General features: G+C 48.2%; 1 protein-coding gene across 1 annotated transcript in view; it reads left to right on the forward strand.

The window, feature by feature from the left end:
- The window catches only part of LOC138510277 (transmembrane channel-like protein 2-A), a 1079160-nt gene that overhangs the window by 404278 nt on the left and 651522 nt on the right, over window positions 1-23360 (forward strand). Inside the window, exon 11 of the mRNA XM_069625812.1 lies at window positions 21318-21506. Coding sequence (XP_069481913.1) covers window positions 21318-21506 — 189 coding nt within the window. The remainder of the gene's footprint in view (window positions 1-21317; window positions 21507-23360) is intronic.

Below are 23360 nucleotides of genomic sequence, written 5' to 3' on the forward strand. Positions count from 1 at the left end.
GTGGATTAGTAAAGAATTTCAGGGTGTTTCCTTCCAGTGTGGAATACCACCTTAAACTGGAAGGAAGGTTGATTTTCAGAAATAGAGAGGATCCCCCATCACCAGTCTGTTGTCCTACTGCTATTACTGTCACGTCTGGAATTTGGTTGTTCTGGAAGTGAAATTCTACTTGGTCAGATTTTTGTTCAACCATGTGGCAGGTGCCGTTTAAACTAACATGGTTGACACTCTGTTTTAATTTTATTGGTCGGCTAGTCTGGGTCCAGAGGACCTTGTTTACGCAATCTATTAAGGGTGACAACCTCCTCAGGAGGTCATTCCCCAGTAAACAAGGGGTGCCCTCTGGAGTCACTACTATGACCGGGTGTTTCACCTTGTGTCGCCCGATCTTAATGTCCAAGTCTGGAGTCCCCTCAACGGGAATTTCCTTCCCGTCAAAGTTCTGCAGTTGTCCAGGAAGAGAGGTGAGAGGAATTTGGTAATTCTCTCCCCTTCCTGCATTCAGTTCGTCAAAGGCCCTTCTGGACAGAAGGGTAGCTTGAGATCCAGTGTCCACCAGTGCCAAAATTGTACCCTGCCCCTGTACTTGTACCGGGGCATAGTATCTTCCCTCCTTCTCCTCAAGGGGGCACAGATAATGCACATTTTTGGACAACTGGTGGGCTAACTTTCTGGTTTTGGACATCGCTAGCGAAGAGATTTGGGCAGAATTCTGTGGAGAGCCTTGGGAATCTGAAAGAAAAAGTTGGCAACTGGAGATCAGAGCCATTGTGGGTTCCCCTGGCTCCGGTTCTGGGCCGCCCCCCCGTTTTTGGAGGCAGTCACCAGGATGGGTTTGAACCAGGGGATTTTCTTGCTGTTGGTTCTGGGATGAGATGGTGGGCGGCGGTAGCTCAGTCTCCCCATCTCCCCAGTCTGGATTTGCATCCCTAGGGACCCATTTTTCTTTGGGAAGAGTTCCCCCATCTCTGAAGGAGAAGATCCTTTTCCCAGGATCTTCTGAGGATCCCTCTCCCTCATATTGGAAGATCCGTACCTCCTCCTCAAACTGAGTCTGTTTGGGTCTTTTGTTTCTCCTACCCCCCCTCTGCTCCTTAGGAGGCAGACTTTCAGGGGCAAGAGATTTTGTTTCCTGTTCCTGGGTTTCCAGGGGCTGTTTACAAGTGAGGAAGGAAGCTTCCTCCAAGGCTTTACATCCCCCTTCCCCTTGTGCCTCCTCCCTGGGAACCGGTGTGTTATCGGGGTGCTGCCCCCGTCATTGTTCTGGAGCACCAGGTCCAGAGTTGGGTGCGTTCTGCGCCGGCATGCCGATCTGAGGGTTCTGCTGAGCCCTCAGTATGTGACCCATATCCCGCGCCATGTTTTGAACCTGGCGCTCTAACTGGGAAACCCGCTCAGGCTGATACGGGGCCCTGTTTTCTCCCCTGGGCTGATCCCGGGAAGGGTAGCTATCCCTTCTTTGGTAGTACCCCTGGTTGGGAAGATTTGGATACCCCTCCACCCTTGGCCTCCCCTCTCCCGGATTCGGTTGTCTGGGCTCAGGGAATTGGGGAAAGAAGGGTGGATGATTTTGGGGTTGGAAGTTGGGTGGATACCTGGGGAAAAAGTTCTGCCCAGGATTTGGAGAATTTCTGCCCTCTGGGGGGAAGTTAGGAGGGAAGTTCCCTGGGTTAGGTGCTTGGCTGGATCCCCCCCCTTGGGCTGGAGGAGTCCACACATAACCCAGGATGGGTCGATTTCCCTTGTAACGGGGACTTACATAATCAGGAGAGCGAGGGATCCCATTTGTGGGGCTGCCTCCTTGGCTCCCTGTCTGTGACTGGCCTGAGGACCTTCTGGGCCTAGCATTATTAGGTGCAGGTAGGTTTTTAGGACCCCCCATCTCCAAATCTAAAACGGGGGTGACCTTTACCTCTGCCACCTTGGCAGCAGCAGGGGTGTTGTTGGCTTTGGGGTTTTTGGGCGCATTATTTTTATTTTCTATTGGCTTCTGCACCTCATAGATCCGGGTCGCCTGTTCAATGACCCAGACTAAAGATCTTTTCTCGTGAAAATCCCTCACGAGCTGGGTCATTATGTATTTGGGCAAGGCATGGAAAAACGTATTAATAAATTCTCTGCTATCCGTGCGCACCCTTCTTGTGGTCTGTGCAAAAGCACGCTTTAACTCCTGCACAAATTCTTGTGGGGCCTGATCCTCCCCACATTGTAAATTGTAGGCTGCCTTGCGAGCCTCTTGAGGATTTCTATGAGTAGAAAAATGTTTCAAGATGGCCGCCTTATAGGTGGACCATCTTAAATGATTTTGGTCCTCCAGCCCCGCAAAGAAACTGGAGTATTCTGGGGAGAAGGTCCACTTTGCATATTGAATACAGCTTTGGCTGTCCTTCAAATGGAAAGTCTCCATCATTTGCTCAAACAACTCTAAGTGCTCCCAAACAGAATACTTGGCGTTCTTATGATAAGGCGTGATGACGCTCCTGATTGCCTTAATCTGTTTCAATGGGTCCTTAAGCAAGGCCCTTTTTGCCTTATTGGCCTTTTTGGTTCGGGTAACCCTTGTCCATTCATCCTCTGACTCAGAGGCACTGCTCCCAGAGGTTCCTGTCTGATCTTCCAGGTTTTCCCGGATTCTGCGAGCCTGGGAATGGCTGGCAGAATGTGGGGACCTGGTCTCCTGTGTCCTGCGCCGTTCAGAGGAGTCTTCAGATTCTTCCTTGCTGCCAGGATTTGATGGGTACCCCCCCACTGACCTAACTGGGCGGAGGTTTTCAGGATGCCCTTAATGGGCCTACTTTCCTGGGGTTCCCCATCAAATTGCACTGTGCTTGGGTGTCCATACCCGGATGCCCGCCCCTCCATTCCTGGGTGGTACTGGCCTATGAGCCCCATGCTTCTGGCTGGATAGTAATCTGCCATCCCTGTGGCCCTGTGCTCATGTGCACCAGGGGAAATGGGGGCGCAGAGTCCAGGGACTGAGAGAGATAAAGGCCTCTGGTACTAGGGCTCCTGGGGTTATGCTCAGGAGTTTCTCTTTCCCAGCGAACCTCATCTCTATCCGCCCCTGCTCCCTGTTGCAATGCAAGAGCCTGCGCCTTCAGTTCCTCAGTTAAGGCCTTACTAGACTCTATCAGTCTCTCCTGCATCGCTACCTGTTGTTGGAGCCTATCATTGTGCTGGCAGAGAGCCTCATTCTCTCTCTGCGTTTCCTGATTGGTCCTGGAGCACTGGGCCAGTCTTTGCTGCAGGAGGGTTACCTCCTGAGCTGTGTCCCTATTGGCCTGCTCCTTTCTTGCTAGAGCATCCTCCACCCTCCTGGTGTGCTCTAACAAGTTCTGGTGTTCTTTTTGGAGGTCACCCAGTCCCTGGTGGGCCAGGTGATTTTCTTCCATTTTTCTTTTTAAGTGGCAGACTTCCTGGCCTAAGGTGTCCCTTTCCTGACTAAGAGTCTGCATCTGTACCGTCAGGTCGTCCCTTTGCCTTTGGAAGGCACCAGCTTTCTGGCGCTCCTGATCAAACTCTGCCTGGGTATCCAGGTCTTTCAGAATCAGTTTATTGCTCTCTGCCTTCTGCCTATCTAGGTGGCTTTGCAGGGTGACTACCTGCTCAGCACATACCCTATTGAAGTCTAACTGTTGCTCCAGCTTTTTCTGGCTCTGCAGTAGGGAGTCCAAACCTTCTTGGTGCTCCTTCTGCAAGGCCAGAAACCTGGTATCCTGGTCCGCCTTTTCCTGTTGCAGCACATCCATATCCTCCTTTATTTTAGTGATGTACCGTCTGCTGTCATTTTCTGACTCCTGGATCCTGAGCAGCCTCTGCTCAGAAGAGTCCAGATCAGATTGGGCCTTCTGTAGTGCCAGCAGTTGCCTACTCGCCAGATCTTGGCCTTCGGCACATTTATCCTGCATGTCTCCCATATGTAAATATAAATATGCTGCTACCCTGGCAATCTTGTGGTGCTCATCCTTGGCCTTCGGGGCCATGTATAGTTCACTCAGGGCCACATGTAGGGGACCCTGATCTCCCCATATATCTGACCCTGTTTCAGTGACCTGTTGCGCCTGCAACCAGACTATTTGGTCCTGATGAGTCCACTCACCTCTCACAAATAGCTTATGTAAGAAGTGTTCTCTGGCTATTTTCATATCTACCAAGATCGTCATTCTGGAATTTGAGTTCCTTCCTGACTTACAGAAGTTTAGATTTTATTTTTGCAAAACAGACCTTTTCCTTAGAGCGTTCCTTTGAGGAGTGCTTTACAGCATAACACAGCGTGGTGATCCGACCGGATATGTGTATCTGGTCAGCTGGCACACTGTATTAATCTGCACAAGTGATAGATCTAACCCAAACGTCCGGCCCGAGCCCCCAATTTGTAAGAGGATTCAATTCAACACTACAACTAAGTCAACACCTAGTCTAGAATACTGAATGAAAACCCTTATTGATATATCTTTATGTCCAGTTCATGCGTTCTGGATGACTACCCCTATATAACACCCCTCTCTTGGAATCCCCCTGACCCCACTGAGCCAGGAAGTAGTTCTGTTTTGCAAGTTAAAAGGTTTATTTGAGAATTTAAACAATATAGATATATATCACACTTTATAATAAATTAATAATTGGATATCACACTTAATCTGATCAGTAATCAATAATGGATAGTCTGGCACTAGCACACTTGTGAATAGGAACAGAAGAATAAGGTGGTAGAGAATGCTTTATATAAGTTCAGATGGATGCAATGTTGAATGAAATGCAATAAAGAAAATACTCAATATGATTTCAACAAAACAATGTAATCACTTTTCTCTGGCAATGCACTCCCCCCATTGATGCAATGCAAGGAAATGGAAGGAAAGCACACAGTTCTCAGAAATGCAATCAAATGTAATTCAGTTCACCCCAGCAGCTTAGACTACAGAAGTTTAAAACACAGGCCCAAAATGCTTTTATATGTGCTGGCAATGAAGTGAAAATGTGCTAAACTGATTTTAATTCCCTCTGGAGGTTCAGGTTGAGGATTAGTTGGTTTAAATTAGTTCAGGCGTACTTTAGCAATGTTCTAGGAATGATTGGCAGGTTAAACGGATTTTTGGCAAATGAAAGCAAGGAAGCTGCTGTTTTCACACGTGGAGAAATTTGCAAATCGCGACAAATTCGTGAGTGCGTATTTCGGCAAAAGTATACGGAGTAGGAATGCGGTTCTAGGTTCGTTGAAAAGCCAAGATCCCCAGCTTTCAGAGTTACTGCAAGTCTCTAAGACAAACGGTCACGGAGATATGAGCGATTAAATAAAGGTAGTTTTTCGGATTTGGAATGTTGAAATTCAAAGTGACAAGTGACAGTTTTGCAAAATGACAAGGTACAACTTCTAGGAGACAGTTCTGGTTAGATTAAAATAGATTGAATTATATCATTTTAACTAAGAGATTGGTTCTGCACAGTTCTGCTAGGTACTCACAATATATTTAGAAATAGAATGGGCCTCGCCACGGATCTGGTCAGGTTTTCTTCACTCGCCACGGACGGTCTCTGCGCACAGCGGTCTGGGTCAGCTCTCTGGTTCTGCGAACAGCGGTCTGGGTCAGCTCTGCTTTGCCTCTGGTTCTGGATACTGCTCTGCTTTCTCTGGGTACAGCACTGCTTTTGGATCTTTCTGCACAGCTTTCTCTGGACCCAGCGCTGATCTGCACGGCTCCTGGATGGTGCTATCGCTGTTAGGTTTGCTGGATGCTGAGGCCCACTGAGAAGAGTTCTCAGTTTGTGGGTTTAGGGCCTTGCTTTGAGTCTGGATCAAGTTCTTTGGAGTTTTAAAGTCTAAGTGTTGAATCTAGTATCTTCTGGATGTTGTGTGGTCCGGCAGAGCGCGTTGCAGCAAATAGAATTGAATGTCCCTATCTGTCCTGACTGTCTGCTTTTATGTGTTTTGAAGTGGGTGGAGAGGCTAAGCTTTCTAGGCCCAACCCCTTCAGAGTTCTGATAGGTTGGAGAATTCTTTGCGTTCTCACTGGAGAGCAGGATTGTGTGTCAGAATGATGTCATTTAATGGCTTGCAGAGAGGACACTCCCCTGTCAAATTGCACACAATCTATATTTGATCAAAAAGACATATTTGCACAGGTACACATTTGTTTAAAATTACATGCACCCATCACATATCACAGGAGGTATACCCTGTCCAAATCTGCTCTTCCTGAGAGCTTGCATTCAGAAATGGCAATATTTTGTGCTTTTTAGTGGTTTTGCAACATCAGATTTTTCTCCAGATTTGTACACATGTGCGCAAGGAGTATGGACATTAATTGATGAAGTGTCAGATTTTTAACATGCATACATTTTAAGTAATACCCTCTTTACTGCTAGCTTGCCCCCAGATCATACCACCGGTTCTAAAAACCTCTTAAAATGTGGGCAGAAAAATCACAAGAATTATGGTATCATTTATAAAATTTTCACAAGTCCGCTCTATGAATGATCCATCTTTTTAGAGTTATGTTCTGGCCCCAAAGGGGTGTGGTTTCCCCCCAGCACAAGGTTGAATTTCTGGTTTTTCCAGTTCTGCCAAGCCAGCTTGCTCTCACAGGCAGTGCTCCTCCCCTTTCCTTCCAGGAGGAAGCCACATTTACGACTCCCACCAATAAAACATTTGCCTGAGTCAGGACAGGGCTTTGTTCAATTTCCTGCAGAGCCCAGGTAATTCAATCAGAGAAGTGTCATATCCCTTTTGGTGGGAACAGCAAAAGGCATATAGGCCTGGGAACACAGCTGTTGTGCAAGTCTCAACTCCTGTCGGGGGTAGCTGGTGGGCAGAATTCAGTTCCTTAAGCCAGGCCCCAGCTAATGTCACTTTTAGTTACCCAGTTTTCTGCATTCAAATAAAATTAACAATTTTTACATATGCAGCTGGAATGCTGATTCTAAGTTTAAAACTATGACATTTAAACAATTGCAACCTATGTGACACTCAAAAGTAGGTCACTCATTTCTTTTAAACATTTAGATTTTTAGTGTACTGACATTAGACATGCCTTCCAGTGTATGGAATTGAATTTTGGTGTCATTCACCTCCTCTGCAGTCCGTGGTAGGGATATGTAGGCACTTGCGTGCTTTAGGAGTGCATCCAGCACCTGGTTCAGCACACTGGAAAAACATGGCTGCGAGATGCCATGCAGCTGCCCCACTGTGTGCTGGTAGGTGCATGTGGCCAGGAAGGGGAGCACAGACACTACCTTCGTCACAGGGAGGATGGCGGTGCAGATGTTGATCAGGCTGACAAGGTCATCATGAAGGAGATCTATGATGGTGGTGATGGTGTCCCTGTCCAGCCAGTACAAGGTGTGGCTCTGTGCTGGTGTTAAGTCAAGTGGACTAGCCCTTATGCGAGGGATTTTTGTCTGCCTACGGGGAACCACTGGCTGCACTGGTGGTATTTGCTGGGCCAGTCTCACCCTCCTCCTCCTTCGTCTCCTCTGGATTCCCTGCTGTACTGCCTGCTCAATGAGTAGCAGTACAGGCATGCCCTCCAGCTCCTGCATCCCAACAGCTAGTGGAATCATTTTGCTCTTGGAAGGGGTGTGGGTGTGGACTTTTTGTGCTGGGCCAGACTCCATTGCCTCAACCTGTGCTGATTGTGTGCACCTGTGGCAGGTATGAGCACAGCAAAATGCCATTAATGGCTGTGCCTCAATGCCGGTGTTAACGGCATCTTGGTGGCCCTTCTTAGTGGCATAGGGATGCCGGTAAGTGCATGTCCGTGTGACTCGTAATACCCTCTTCCTTGCGGCATGCCAGTGTTTCTGGCACGGCGGTTGCGTGTCCGCGCACGATCCGGTATGGTGGTGCAAGGTCACAGCAGGTCTGTGTCAATGCCACTCAGACCGGCATTGCAGGCCGTGAAGGCCCGGTCCGGTAAACGATGCCGGTATTCCCTTACCGGTATCGTTATTACCGGACCGCCAGCCTTGTAATGAGGCCCACTGTGCTAGTTACCAATGGGTTTCAGAGACAAAACCGACTGCAGATTGACAGAGTAATTCAGGGAATGATTGTGTGACGAAATGTGTGAGTGCATGTGTGCAATTCACAACGCAATTGATTCATGGAAGACTCTGCGCTTGGCTTTTCCGGGAGCTGCACCAAATCCATGCTTACCTTACACGTCACTGCGACTTTCCAAATGCTATGTGCAACACGCACAGCAAATGCGCACAACGTCTAGCGCACAAACCTAAAAAGGGGGCGGAACACGTGGAATGGGGAACAACGCATGAAAATAAGTCCGCCACACGAAAGCACGCGGTAGCGCCCCTGCCCAGTATAAAAGTGCACGCACACAACAAACAAGCATATACAGCTACGATGAATGTCCCATTTCTCACAGCAGTGATTGTGGGACACCGCAAGAGGAGGAGAATAGCCAGGCTCCACATTTCTTTGCCCAAGACCAGACTTTTTGGGATGCCTGATGACCAGGTCTATGGCGGTATAGGTTTCCACCTCATATCATCCTAGACCTGGTCACTGAGTGGGAGGATGAACTCACATCTCCCACCTTGTGCTCCCAAGCACTGAGACCCTTTGAAAAGATGCTCAATGTCCTGTATTTTTATGTCCACTGGGTCAATTCAGCGGAGAACTGCCATAGTCTAGGCCGTCTCAGAGCCCACGCAGTCATGCTGCCTACACCAGGTGTTGGGTGTTGGCAATCATGACTGCGCACCCCTCAGTCCGCATGCACCTATACATGCCCAGAACACCCACAGAAAGGCAGGCCATGGTCCAGGACTTATACAGGGTGGTGCACTTCCCCTAAGTGCTCAGTGCCATAGATTGCATCCATGTGGCCCTACGTCCATCTAGGGCCACTGAGAACATCCATTGCAACTGCAAGCACTGGCATTCCATCAATGTGCAGGTTGTATGCAATGCCAAGGGAATCATCACCTCTGTCTATGCAAACGATCCAGGGTCCACCCATGACAGTTTCATATACAGAATGTCCGCCCTGAGCGCTGCCCTGGAAGCTGGGAAGCATGGCAACAAATGGCTCATTTGTGAGTACAAATGCCTGTGCACATGCATGCATGTCACACACAGACAAATACTCCAAGCCAACTAATGACAACCATTATCACCTCCCCAGGGGACAGTGCCTACACTCTGAGCATCTATATGATGACACCAATACGGAACCCCACCACACCATGCCAGGTAAGATACAGCGCAGCCCATATTGCAACGAGGGCCATAGTGGAGCACACATTTTCAGTGCTCGAGTCACGCTTCCTCTCCCTTGACCACGCTGGCGGACAGCTACTATATGCACCCCCAGTCGTGTGCAGGATCATTGTGGCAGCATGTGTGCTGCACAATGTTGCAACACAGCGGGGTGTACCAGTGGACATGGTGGTGCCCCCACATCCCCAACCACACGCACAGGTGCTGCGCATGGGAGGGGAAAGGGCACATGGCGAGGCAGCCCGTACCCAGCTTGTGGCCACATTCTTCACCTAAACTCCCACCCCTGCGGAGTGTACACAAGCCTGGCACATATCAGGTGAGAATCAATGATGACAAAAGGACAATCAACTGTCACAACCTTACCACCCTGAGAATGTGTTCACAGAATTGCTACATTGTGTGCATCCCTAGCTTCTTAAACATAACCAATCCTGTGTGACCAAAAGGAACACATGCAAGGTGCATATCCCACCACCGCCCTGCAACACAGGGCATGAAAATACTGGTATGTCACCTAAACCATCCCAACCACCATGACCCCCTTCCACCACACCATGCAATGGCATGCAATGGCAAAACAGCAAACCAAATGCACAACACATGACACAATCGTCATGAAGTGCCAATTGAAAAATGTAAACAGGCACAAGACAATTACACCTGACATGGAATCTGATGAAATGACTGACCAAAACCTCCCACCCATAAAAAATGTGGCACAAATGCATGCCACCAGCGTACAAGCACCAAAAGTCAAAATGCCTGTTGCCATGCACATCGGGCAATAGAAATTTGCCAACAGAAACACTGTGAGCTGCTATACACCGCTTACCATACAGCACAGTGAGTGTGCTCTGCGTTGGTGAAACCCCTTGAGCATCATGAAAAATAAGTGCAATCAACCAAAAGTACCCTGTGATGCATGTACACAATCAAGGAATTGAAGTGATTATGCACTGCAGTGACACAGCATGCCTGAGAAGGCAATCTGGGTGCAGGTGTGTGCATGTTGTTGTTGTTGTTGTTGGTGTGGGGGTGTGTTGTCTAAGTGTCTGTGTCAATAGGGACATGCACTGAATACATGCATGTGAAATGAAGTGAGCCTCAGTGTTCTGTACACAGCACATGTGAACATTCCCCTTGTGGACCCCCCAGTGTGATAAACCACACCAATCCCCTGACACCTCATAAGCAAACCCAACCCAGGATCACCCACTGACCAGCAGAAAACATCATGTACAGAGTTACCCACATCGACAATGTCATACAGTGACCAATCACTGTAGACCAAGTGTCCCAATGTGACATTGTCACCACACCGACCCCTCCCATCATCAGTGTGTGTTGCACAGCCAATCGGTGCACAGCACCACCTACAGCAGGAAGTGCATCCACAACATAGACAGGCACGTCATAAGAAAACATCACAAACAACATGATGAAATGCACAGTCAACAAAATACTCACCAAAATGAAGTGCAGACATGCACTGGAGAAACAATCTAGGGTTGTATACACAAGTAGGACTGCAGACTGGTCACAGATATGACGGAAGCACAATGCCCCTGTGTAAGGTGCTGTCACACCGAGCAATCCTTGCAAGCACATGAAAAGGGGAAGCAGGAGTGGTATATGTGTCCATACCCCAAGCCACAAACACATACATGAGACAAGCCTGTATGGGCCCAGCTGGAACACAAAGTCGATGCTTTCAAATGCCACAAAGCACCACACTGTCACATGAATGCACAATAGACAAACAATAATAGAAAACAAAAATAAAACATGGCAGTTTATAAATAGTTTAAACTAAAATAAAACAAAATAAAAAAATGCCCACATATGTCCCAGGGGGTGGTGGAGGGTACCCAGGGGTCGAGGGGGGGTGGCTGGTACAGGGTGCACCTCAACACCCACATGTGTTGATGTTAAAAAGAAAATCCTCCAAGGGCTCAAGACCTGCACGGCCTGACCTGTGTGAGAGATAAGTCATCGTCACCCTCAATGTAAATAGGTGACCACGCCTATCCGCAGCAAGCCCCTCCACAGCAGCAAGCATGCGGGTCTGGTAAGCCCGGTCCTGCATGGCTATGGCACATAGGTCTGCAAGAAGCACATCACGTGATACAGGTGCTTCCTCCTGCAAAGTCTCACATGTATGAGGGAGATCTGGCTGCATGGCCTCACATGACATACGGACCACCTCCCGACTTGCACAGAGTTCAGCCGAGATGGTGTTTTCAAGCTGCTCCATCCTCTCTTCTGATCGCGTCCTCTGGGTCATCATGAGCACACCCGGAGGCTGCCATGCCCAGCCTGAGTGAGCGGCACATGGACCGCATTTCCTTCTGCTGGAGCTCCACCTGCCTCTCAGGGGTGAGGATGGAACGGGCCACACTTTCCATGCCTTGAGCCATCATCTCAACTGCTCCCCCCAGTTGCTGTGCTATGGCATGCTCCCACTCAGTTGTCCCCGGTGGCGCACGACCACCACGTTGCCGGACACTACACCTGATGGGCCCAAGGAGCCGTGGTCCTTACTGGGTTGGCACTGCCCATGGCTGCAGGACTGCATCCCTCCATCGACCTGATGCCCCAGGAACATGAGCAACTGGTGTGGAGTGTAACCGTGCACCCGTAACCACCACAGGCGGACATTCCAACACTGCCTGGCCCCTGGAGGGCACTACCCTCATTGCAGGTGTCATGGACAGAAGATCATCCACTGCAGGATCACTCATCAGCGACGGCACGTCATGATGCACATCCAATTCAACATTGTGGTCAGAGAGTCCATCAGAGCTTGATTCACAGTCAGCCTTGGACACGATGGCCTGAGCAAGAATGGGTTTTCGTGGTCTACCACCCTACCACCACCACTGGTGCTAGGTTGGTGACGTAAACCCACCACCGTGTCTGGAATCAAATCCTGATCATCTGCCTCCAGTGCCTCATCTCCTGGAACGTAAACAAAAGAAACATGAGCAGACATGTCAGCAGCACATACCAAACAGATAGACATCACAACATCGACAGCCAACACATGAAGCACACATGTCACAGACAACTCAAACTCTGACATGCATCCAGTGGCATTGCAATGCAAGGGTATCCCGAAATTAGAAATTGATGTGTGTTAAATGTGAAGCCTACACATGTACTGCATGTTGCATATCACCTGCATCACACACAAACTCTGGCAGGCACAGATCCAAGGCAGAAATGAGAGATGGCAAAAAAGAGATGGCATGTAGCATAAGCATGGCGGAACGACCAAATAGCCACAGCTGCAAGTGAAACCAAACACACCATGACACATGTAATATGCACGTTGACATGCAGCACTCAACAACCATCACCAATACAGAGTACATGTGTCACAGGATGCACCTACGCTAGTGTGTTTCAATACAGTGAAGGGATGAACATGGGAACATACATGCCAGGTCACTTTGACATAGCAGCATTGCATAGGCATGTTGAAGGCCGGAACATAGTTCAGAACTGGTTAGGTGCAGTGCAGTGCATGTGTACCGCCTCAACTTCCAACATTAACACAAATGTAGTGATGTCAATCTCTTAACATGACGGCAGTGTAAGGTCAAGTGCAGCCATCATGTGCAAAGTGCATGCACTGGGTTGCATGGATACTATGAATCCCCCCGCCCTTTGGACAATTGCAGGTAGGCAGTGCAAATCAATGAAAGGTAGACCAGAGAACGGTGCATTGGCAGACAGTGTTGGCATGCGTCAATTGCATCTCGTCAGTCAAATGACACTACAGCAGATGAGAAGTGGACATTAAGCAGGACACATGAGGAACCATCAGTAGCACACCCATGCATGCAGAATCCACAACACCAGTTGAACAGAGACAGGGGGCCTGTAACAGGGTGAGGCCTGTGCACGACACAGACGAGGAGACCCTAAACTTGTGAGTGATGAGAGACTGACCCAGAGTGAGCATCGAATGGATGACGAAATACCATGACACTTAAATAATCTTGGAGACATATCACGATGATCAGCCTATCAAGGACCCATAGGGGCATACATGTAATGCACATGGACATGAATGAGCACTCATGTCCACGGGGAGCCACTGCTATCTGCACAGTCTGAGTTAGACACACTGCACCATGGATAAAGGATGTACACCACAGTACATGTTTTGCAGGTTTGCAGAGGGAAGTGTGCATTTACACAGGAACAGGGAGCAGGCAATTGCAGCAGTCCAACATCACCAGTGTCATCTTGAAATTGATCTGCAGGGGGTTTGAGAGTCAAGGAAGGGTGCCCGTGAGGAGGACCACCTTGCAGGCTGTCCACACATACATGGCAGTCCTGTGATTAGATAGGCCAAGTGCTGAGTGCAACAACACTACAGGCTACATGCAGACATGTGAGTGAGCAGGAACATGATATATGATATGATATGATAATTTATTCATATCCCGCTCATACAAAGGTGTTTCAGAATACGACCAGACAAAGGGAGGGGAACAGGGAAGAAAACAAAAACAATTATCTTACTAGGCCCAGTGGCATTGAGAATGCACAAGTGCATGGGAGGGGGACAAATTGGAGAGTGCAGGGCATAAAAGAAGACAAGATAAATAAGTAAATTAATAAATAAATATGGTGACCCAAAACAGTGGAAGTGAAGCCTGTGAGTGGCCAAGGTTAGTCAGAAAGGGAGTATCTGATAAGTGCAGAAGAAGAGTGGGGGTGCTGTATGGGTACAGATACAGGCCCCAGTGCTAGGGGTAGCCAGGCGGCAGTGCAGGAGGGTGACAGAGTGAGCAGGTATCTGGGCCTGAAGGGCAAAAGGTGGCCAGGTGCAGCATTGCTGAGAGAGAAAGCAGATCAGCGGGGCAGAAGAGGGGCGATGGCAGAGGCAAAGAGCAAGTTCTTGAGGAGCTTCCGGAACCATAGATGGTTCTCCTCAAGTTTCAAGGTGGCAGGTAGGCAGTTCCTGAGGGAGGCCCCCGCAGAAGATAAGCATCGACCACCAGCTTGTTTCTTTCAAAAATGGCTGACCCTGAGGGAGTTTGAGGAGGAGGATTGAAGGGCTCTAGAGGGGAGGTATTTACGGAGGGATAGTTGAGGGTAATTAGGACCCAGGCTCCAGAAAGCCTTGTGGACAATGCAACAGGTTTTAAATGTAATCCTTGTGACCACAGGGAGACAATGACGGGATTTTAGAGAAGGAGAGATGTGGTCCCAGGGCTTGAGGTCCAGGACAAGTCTCGCAGTCCTGTTCTGGATTAGTTGTAAAGGGCGGAGAGTGGAGGAAGGTAGATGTAGAAATAGGCTGTTACAGTAGTTCAACCTCGACAGAATCAGAGCTTGGGATACAAGGAGCTTCTGTGGGAAGGAGAGGAAAGGAAGAGTGCCTTTATGGAGGTGCATTAAGAAGTTTTACTTTTTGGAGACATCAGAGATGTGTGCGGAGAAGGAAAGCGTGTAGTCAAAGATGACCCCAAGGTTCTTAGCTTCGCCGGTAGGGGTAGGAGGAGGGCCAAGGGAGGCCGGCCAGAGAGTGAGGGAAAAGGATGGAGGGGGTGCACCAATGAGGAGGATCTCAGTCTTGTTGGCATTTAAACAAAGATTATTTGCGGCACACCATTTTGAATGGCGATTAGGCAGTCAGAGATGAGGGAAGAAGAAGAGGTGGCTGAGGGAAGCCTGAAAATCAATTGGTTGTCGTCAGCATAGCACTGGAAATTTGAGTGGAAAATGGAAATGCAGTAGGCGAGAGTTGCTGGGTATTGATTGAAAAGCCAGGGTGAGAGGTTAGACCCCTGGGGAACACCGCAGGTAGAGAGGGAGGAACCAATTTGTACCTGGGAGGGTCGATCAGAGTGAATAGGGGTCAGCCAGGCCAGAGCCTGATCGGTGATAACCAGGTTGTCATGGAGACGATTTAGCTTGGTGGAATGATTGTCATGTCAAAAGCAGAGGACAACATTAGTAAGATGAGGACAGAGGGAGTGTTAGAGTCAAGGTTGGAGAGCAGAACATGTACCAGAGGGGCAGCCGAGTGACTTGCATGAGAGTAGGGTGCATGTGTGGTGAGGAGGACAGTCCCTGTGTGCATCACATATCCTGCACGCATCACAACAGGCACTCATCAGTGAAGCATTGCATGACGAACACATGTCAACCATGTATAAATAGAATGTAGTGCCAGTCAAGCACAACACATCACACAAACCAAACACACATGTCCTGGACAAACACGCATCAACACTCACCAGACGATGCATCATAATCCATCACCTCTCTTACTCCATGGATTAGATCTGCCTCAATTAACTCTGCAGCAATCTTCTTGTGATGAGTGAGTGCATCCTCCTCTGGTGCTGGCCCACTGCCAGTCACCTGAGTCATGACATAATTGGAGGGATGCTTTTTTTTCACAGCGTCAGAGGTCATACCAATGCTTGTAGCAGTCTTGAGCTGTGCACACCTGAAATCCCATGGGATTCACACATCTGCAATATGCTGCTAGTGGACCCAACAATGGGCAGGCGTAGTATAGCACTGTGGTCCCACCAGTATATCTCGTTCGTGTGCCGACACGTAGCCCACAAGGAAGTCCCGTTCCTGATTGCTGAAAGGCTTGATCCTCGATGGGCCGGAGGCCCGGAGCTGTGTCTGGGGTCCCAGCCTCTTGCACAGGAGCACGCTTTCTCCTCTTGGGCGCTGGTACAGACCCTGAGTGGCCAATGTCACCCTGATCAGTAGGGGCAGTGGCGCTGGTGGACTGGACCAAAGGAGTGGTTGACGGAACCATGACTGAAGGCCTTACTTGAGTCAGTGGCTGCTGGGTGCTGTTGCCAGGACCCAGTGCCACATCTGCCGGAGTGCCAAGGTCTGTGACTGACACAGTCCTGGCTGGCAGACTCACAGTGGAGGTGGTGTTGGCTGCATCTGCCCATGCAGTTACCACCACCTGGCTGCTTGGGGCAGCAGATGTCATCACTGCCCCAGATATGTGTGCCTCGGTCACAGCAACCCTGGACACACGTGGCCTGTGTTTCCTGACCATCTGGAATTCTGCCTGGGAGTCCTCAGTTTCCAACGGAGCATGCGCTGGCCCACCCCAAGGATTGGTGGTGTTCGCCACAGCTGCACCTGCAGCTGCCACTACCGTTGGGCCCATAACAATAGATGTAACAGACTGTCAGGTCATATGGGTGCTTCGTTCGGATGCAACAGCTGCACCTCCCAAAGCCACAGGTGGTGGTGACTGGACAACCTGCCCCAGTGGTGCACCCCTGCCTCTGCCCCCTCTGTGGCCACCCTGGCCACCCTGGACTCCCTGTACCCCCTGGTCACCTCAGCCACGTCCCCGACCACCCACAACACTGGGATGATGCCCAACTTTGCTCCCCTCTACCTTTGGTGGCCTCCCAACCATGGCACAGATGGTATATTGCCAATGGGAGGTACACCCAACAATTTTCCTGAGCAATTGGTGTGAAGGGGGCAGTGTAGGTGATGTTAGATGCACCCCTGTGCTCCTGCAAGGCTGTCTGTGACCCTTGGTGATAAATGACGGGTCACGCAATGCTTAGGCAACCCAAAAAATAATAAACCTGCACGCAACCCCTGGTAGCCCACATGCATGGAATACACCTCCCGCAATACACTGTGGCACCCAGGGACACAAAATACATGTACGCATGGAACACGCAGGCTACTATGACCTCAAAAACGGCTACGCGATGCACAGGGGGAACCACAGTGGGAAAAATAGCATGCGCGACTCACTGTCTGTCTTGCATGGAAAAGAAAAACACACGCTCTTGTGCACGTAGGCAACACCCCCGCCAAAAGATGAAGAACAAACTCTATCCGCTGTGAAGTAATCACATGTGAAACAACAAGAGGAGTAAACACACACGTTGGTCTCCACGAAAAGCATGTACAGCGAACTGCTGGCCCGCGATCACCTTTAACCTGTGCCAAGGGAAACGCCTGTGCGCGTAACGTCACTTGCACGCTTACGCGATAAGGGCCTTTCCTCATATTTCACGCAATCTCACGCTGACGTGCTGGTTTTGCATGTGGGGATTCACTCTGCATCAAGCTGCCCACACAACATCACACAGAAGGCCATTTACCTCCCCCCCAGAACCCCAGTGAGCCTCCTACGAGCCATCTGCTGCTGCCTGCTGCCAACGTGCCCTGCTATTTGGTGCCTGCACATCAGCCATCGCCAGTGGTCCAGTTGCTGTGACCACCCCTGCTGGAACAGAATACTCGCAACTGGAGTTCCATCGCTCCACAGCCCAGCCCAGGTCCCAGTTGCCCACCCACACCTGCCTCGGAGGTTGCCATGTCTGGTCAAACTCCATCTGGGACCAGTGGCGACCCCCCGGCAGAGAGGCAGAGGGCTGCCAGCTTCACTGCAAAAGAAGTTGGCATTCTAGTGGATCAGGTCCTGTGGCATTATGATGTCTTCTTCAGACGAGCACGCGCTGACAAGGATGGACGGGAGAGGATCTGGTTGGACATCATGGGTGCCATAAACACAGAGGGGGTGGCAGCCCACGACTTCACACACATCCATAAGCGCTGGGAGGACTTCAAGTTCAGGACCCTCAAGAGGGCCCGGCGCCTCATGGACGCAGCAGATGCATTGGGGCACTGGGTCTTGCTTACCACCAACCAGATGATGGTCATGGAGCGCATTCGCCCAGAGCTTCACCTCCAGGTCCTCGAGAGGCAGACCCGTCTGGAATTGAGCGGTAAGTGTCCATGCATTCTCATTCGACACAGTGCATGTTGAGGTGTGGCAGGTGTGTGCAGCTTGGACATATGTCTGACATGGACCATGTATGGATGTGTATGTGCAGGGACATGACCATGCTGCATGTGAATCCAGTCATGTGTGCTCCACATCAATGGTGTATATGTTCTGATACCTGGTGTACAACTGCATGTGAAGATGCACACATGTTTTCATGCCTGACACGTAACCCACTCGCACCAACCAAATCGCTTGTAAAAATTCCTTATGCACCCCTCGGAATACACATACCCCGCTTGCGCCAGCCAAATCGCATGTGAAACTCCTCGCGCACACCTCGGAGTATGCGTACCCCGCTCCCGTTTGTTTACATGAATCGGAGCAGCATTTTATTATTATATTTTAGCTTTTTTGAAAAAAGATATTTGGAGTTTTGTATTATGCATGTGTTTGTTTTATGGCTTGGCCGAGATAAACAACAATGATGATACTTAGGAGAATGTTCCCAATGTGCACGTTGTTATCTCTGGTCTTAACCACATAGACTATGCCAATAGCATTTAATTGGTGACCAACTTTCACCTACTCCAACGGCTGTAGTGTCCAGAATGCTGTAGCTGAAATGACTCTGGGAATCTGACCTTAAATCTAAGCTCTCTGGGTTTTTTCATTCACTGCATAGGTTTCCAGTAAAAGCCAGAACTGCATTTAAAGTTGTATGTACTATCCTTAGAGTGTTACACAAAGACGGGCTTGTTTCCTGACAACAAACCTAATCTTCAACCAGAACCCACTCACGATGCTGACCCACAAAATCCAGCCAATACTTGTTTTCCTATTGTCTAAAGCACAGAGGTTGGTTTTACCTCCATAGTTGACATCATTATGATGGTGGATGGTGGTGGTCTTACATTTTGGTGATATTAGATCTCACTGCTGCGTCTGCACCATTGACCAGAAATTTCTTCTGGACATTTCATTGTTTCGGCATCAAAGGCTGAGCCGTTTCATGGATAACAAGGCTTCAACAAAACAGATTCCAATCAGCATCAGTTGATCCATTTGAATCACCTAATTCTACAATTATGTTCAGTGGCCTTCCAGGTCCTGCTATCTCCCAACTGCTCTTTCATTGAGATCATCAACCTATGGCATGGGTTTGTAACTATGCCATGGGTTTTCTACACATTTGAAGTAGAAACCCAAATTCTACTATATCTCGATGAGTTGCCATCATCATTAGATTTATTATCTTCTACAGGCTTATTTACATTAACCAACTGAGTTGACCAAAATCATTTAAAATTAAATGCAAACTAAATAGAAGTCCTCAGTTGTGGTCGAAGCTCAGTTAAATGAAGCCCAACCTTCTGGCCAACTGTTAGTGGTCCCTCAAAAAATATGGCACCCAAGGTCTGAAACTTAGGCAGCACCACTGACAGCATAGTTTCCCTTGCTGACCAGGTTAACAAGTTGTTGTCATCTGTTTTGACAAAATATGCCAAATAAAGCAACTCTTACTTCTGTTTTTATTCAGTCATCAAGTCGATCTAATTAATACATTTGGAACTTTCTGCCTTGAACATGGTAAGTCAGTTTATTTAGGTCCTTCCAATGAGTATACTTAAGACTGCAAAGAACTCAATGGCCGTCATTACGACTTTGGCGGTAGCCATGCCGCTATTGGCGGCATGGCTGCCGCCAAAATCGGGTCCGGGTCCGGTTTCCCAGAATGGGGAATTACCGGGCCATTCCGAGTTCGGAGGGCCTGGTAATTCCTCCCTTCAGGAACCCGGGCCCGGACCTTCCCCATTCCCACTTCAGCCCCCATAGGGCTGGGGAATGGGAGAGGGAGCAAATAACGGGCCGATTACGAGCGGCCCGTTGTTTGCTCCCTCCTCCCCTCGCTGAATCTGCTCCGTACGTCTGGTAAAACCAGATGTGCAGAGCGGGTCCCGCGCGGGGACCTCGTAATCAGGCGGTATGGGGTTGATGGCATTGGCACCTTTACTAGCGCCGTTAACCCCTTACCGCCTGACTTATAATGAGGCAGAATGTGTTACCCAGAATATTCTGATCAACCTTCCAAGGAAGTCACGCACATCGGCAACGTTGCTAGAACTGCACTGGATTCCAGTTGCTGAAATTGAAAGCCCTCTGTCTATTACATACTGCCCTCTGCCATAAGGGTCCCTTGTTTCTCACAATATAATGTAAAGCAGTCAGTGGGAGCTGTTCTTAAACACAACACCAGATATTCTTCAGAAGAAAGAAGATCACTTGTGTTTTTTAGAAATCAGCTGAAAACCTTCCTTTTCCGTAAATAAGTTGAACTTCTGTACTTGGTTTTGTTAATCAACTTTCTCTTTTGCGGTCTATTAGAATTTTGCAAAAACCAAGGTGCCCCTTTGGGTTATAAGCTGTGAGATATATAAGTAAAAGTAATCTTAAACTTAATCTCTCTATTACTCTTAGAACCTAATCTTTGGAAGACATTGGGAATCATTGTCCAAGTCCCCAGACTGGAAAACGTGGTCCAAATAACACGTGTATGTGTTAGAACTACTTTTTGCACTGCTGAACATTTTCGTGTTTTTGGAGGTAAAGTGAGGGTTTGGAATAGATGTCCCATTTACACCATGCATAGTCACTGTGGCCTTGCAAAGTACATGGTTTTAGGCCAGCGTGACATTGCTATGCTGTCATACAACTTTTGGAGTTCTATATAATCTGCTTGTTTTTATCGCCTGATAAAAGTAGTCAGATTTCAGAGGAGTTCATTGTGAATGGTGTCTGCCACGAGAAAATGGCAGGCAGCATTTGCGCTACTTTCTATAGATGGTGTAAACAATTCGGTTAAGGTGATTTTACGTTATTAATCCTTTCTTTGCACATCAAAATGCAAATGATGCAAAGCATACACAGGGTACCTTTTTGCAAGAACGTGCAAATGTAGGTGATTTTGTAAAATGAGGCCCTTATCCTTTAGATTAAGATCTCAGGAAGACAATATGGTTTTTAATAACATCGGGACACCTTGCAGGTTCTGTTAAATGTACACCTTCGTCTGCAAATGTCCTCATGATCTCAGATGTGATAGTTCTACAACTTCTATGCATGTACTAGCTACGTTGATGCTATAGTGCCAAGAGGCCCCGTTAGTGGCGATAGCTCACAGTCTAGTAATGCCAATAAAAACATAATATTATTTTCAAAGTAAAACACGTCTTTAAATCATGATTTCAACTCACACGAAAAGATGTGAAGAGTGCAAAAGATAATACACTTCTTTTATTTTTCCCAAACCCACAGGAGTCCATTGTGGACGAACAGGAAAATACAAAGGATGAAAATATTCATTTGAGAAGGTTCCTTCGACTGCTGGCCAATTTTCTCATATTAATTTGCTTGGGTGGAAGTGGTTATCTGATTTACTTTGTAGTAAAACGATCGCAAAAATTCAAACAAATGGATGATGTTGGATGGTATGAGAGCAATGAGGTGAGTTGTGGGATATTTTCTGCTTACCATGTCTGTCAGCAGCGGTGTTGAGTAATGCCACAGCAAAAAAGGTGGTTTGGCACATAGGAGGTTATTTTGTCAGTCACAGAGTGTAAAGGTAATGTATCAAACCAAGGAGTAAGCTTTTCACACCTTACTTTTATACTCTAGGGGATTGTGTAAACATTTGGTGGTGATGTAGGGGAACAACAGATGTGTGACATTTCCACCATGCTTTCCACCTCGGACTTCTAATGCCTCCAGGTTTTACGCCAGTATCAGACTTTCATGGCAGGCTAAACCCAATGGATTCCTATGGAATAGGTCTATTTTTAGCACTTACTAAAAATGGGATTCCTTAAGAATACATTTTAAAAAGAGTCTGGCACGCATTAATGGTTAACAGCATTAACAATTCTTTACAAAACAGGCTGACAAAACAAACCAATTTCGCCTGGTTTTACACTTTTCTTTTGCACTACATGTTGGAAAAGCAGATAATGGAATGGAAGGGACCCAGCCGCCCATAAGTGTTCCTGTTGGCAGTTTCCGAGACACAGCTTACACTTATTACAAAATGACTCCCAATTGTTAATGTCTAGATCATTAAACACCTCTGCACCAAAGCATTTTTCTTTCTGTGTTCCAAACCTTCTTCGAACACTTGAAAACATTAAAATATGATCTAGATCGTAGAAACAGAGCTACATTAAGAGGGGCTACTAGCAGGGTCGGAGTAGGACAAGAAATAGGCCCGAACACCCAAAGAAAAGTGGCCCACCCCTCTCCTCAAAAAGTGGCCCACACCTCGCCTAACGACCCTTGACCTCTGATGACATAACCCGAAGTGATGTGACTTGACCCCACCCCAAAGTGAAATCCCGGGAAGTGATGAAACACAACTTTTCACCCCTTTACAATACAGGAAGTGGCATCAAATAGCATTGTTTCTAAGTACACTTTGAACAATATGGTTATGATAATGATATGTCATTTATATAGCGCCTTAATGCAAAGCGCTTTACAGAGCACATATTTACATACAATATCACCCAGCCAAAATTGGTACTCATTAATCGACCTCAGAAGGATGAGTTGGCTTTGCCGGGATTCGAACCTGCGACCTGCAGATCACTCTCAGATCACAGCAGCGAGCGCTCAACCCACTGAGCTATCTTACCAGCTTGTAATGAGTCCACTAATGTGATATACATTTCATAACAGAATGGATCACCATATGTATCATTAATATCTGTGTGTATAGATCTGTATTGTCAAATTACTGTGAATGCAAGAAGACGTCCAAGGCCAAATGATAATATTTTATTGAGTAGCACTTACGCTGAAGCTCTTTTTTAATGAACAAAGATGCATACAATATCACCCAACCTGTGTTGGTACTCATTTATCGACCTAAGAAAGATGAAAGGCTGAGATGGCCTTCCTGGGATTTGAACATGCAGCTCACACACACATTGCAGCAGCGAGCGCTCAACCCACTCAGCTATCATACCGGCTATAGTAAAATGAGCAATTATTCTGTAGTGGATACCATTAAACTGGTAACGCGGCGTTGCGGAAAACAACCGCGTTGTGTCTGCCTGAATCTGCTTTACCATTTGGGGCTCTCGGGCTCCGGGGAGCCCGAGAGCCCCAAATGGAAAAGCAGATTCAGGCAGACACAACGCGGCGTTGCGGAAAACAACCTCGTTGTGTCTGCCTGAATCTGCTTTTCCATTTGGGGCTCTCGGGCTCCGGGGAGCCCAAGAGCCCCAAATGGAAAAGCAGATTCAGGCAGACAACGTAGCATTTCCCATTTGGGGCTCTCGGGCTCCCCACGGGGAGCCCGAGAGC

The sequence above is a fragment of the Ambystoma mexicanum genome, chromosome 6p, assembly GCF_040938575.1.
Source record: "Ambystoma mexicanum isolate Mex_15411 chromosome 6p, UKY_AmexF1_1, whole genome shotgun sequence".
Classification (NCBI taxonomy): Eukaryota; Metazoa; Chordata; class Amphibia; order Caudata; family Ambystomatidae; genus Ambystoma; species Ambystoma mexicanum.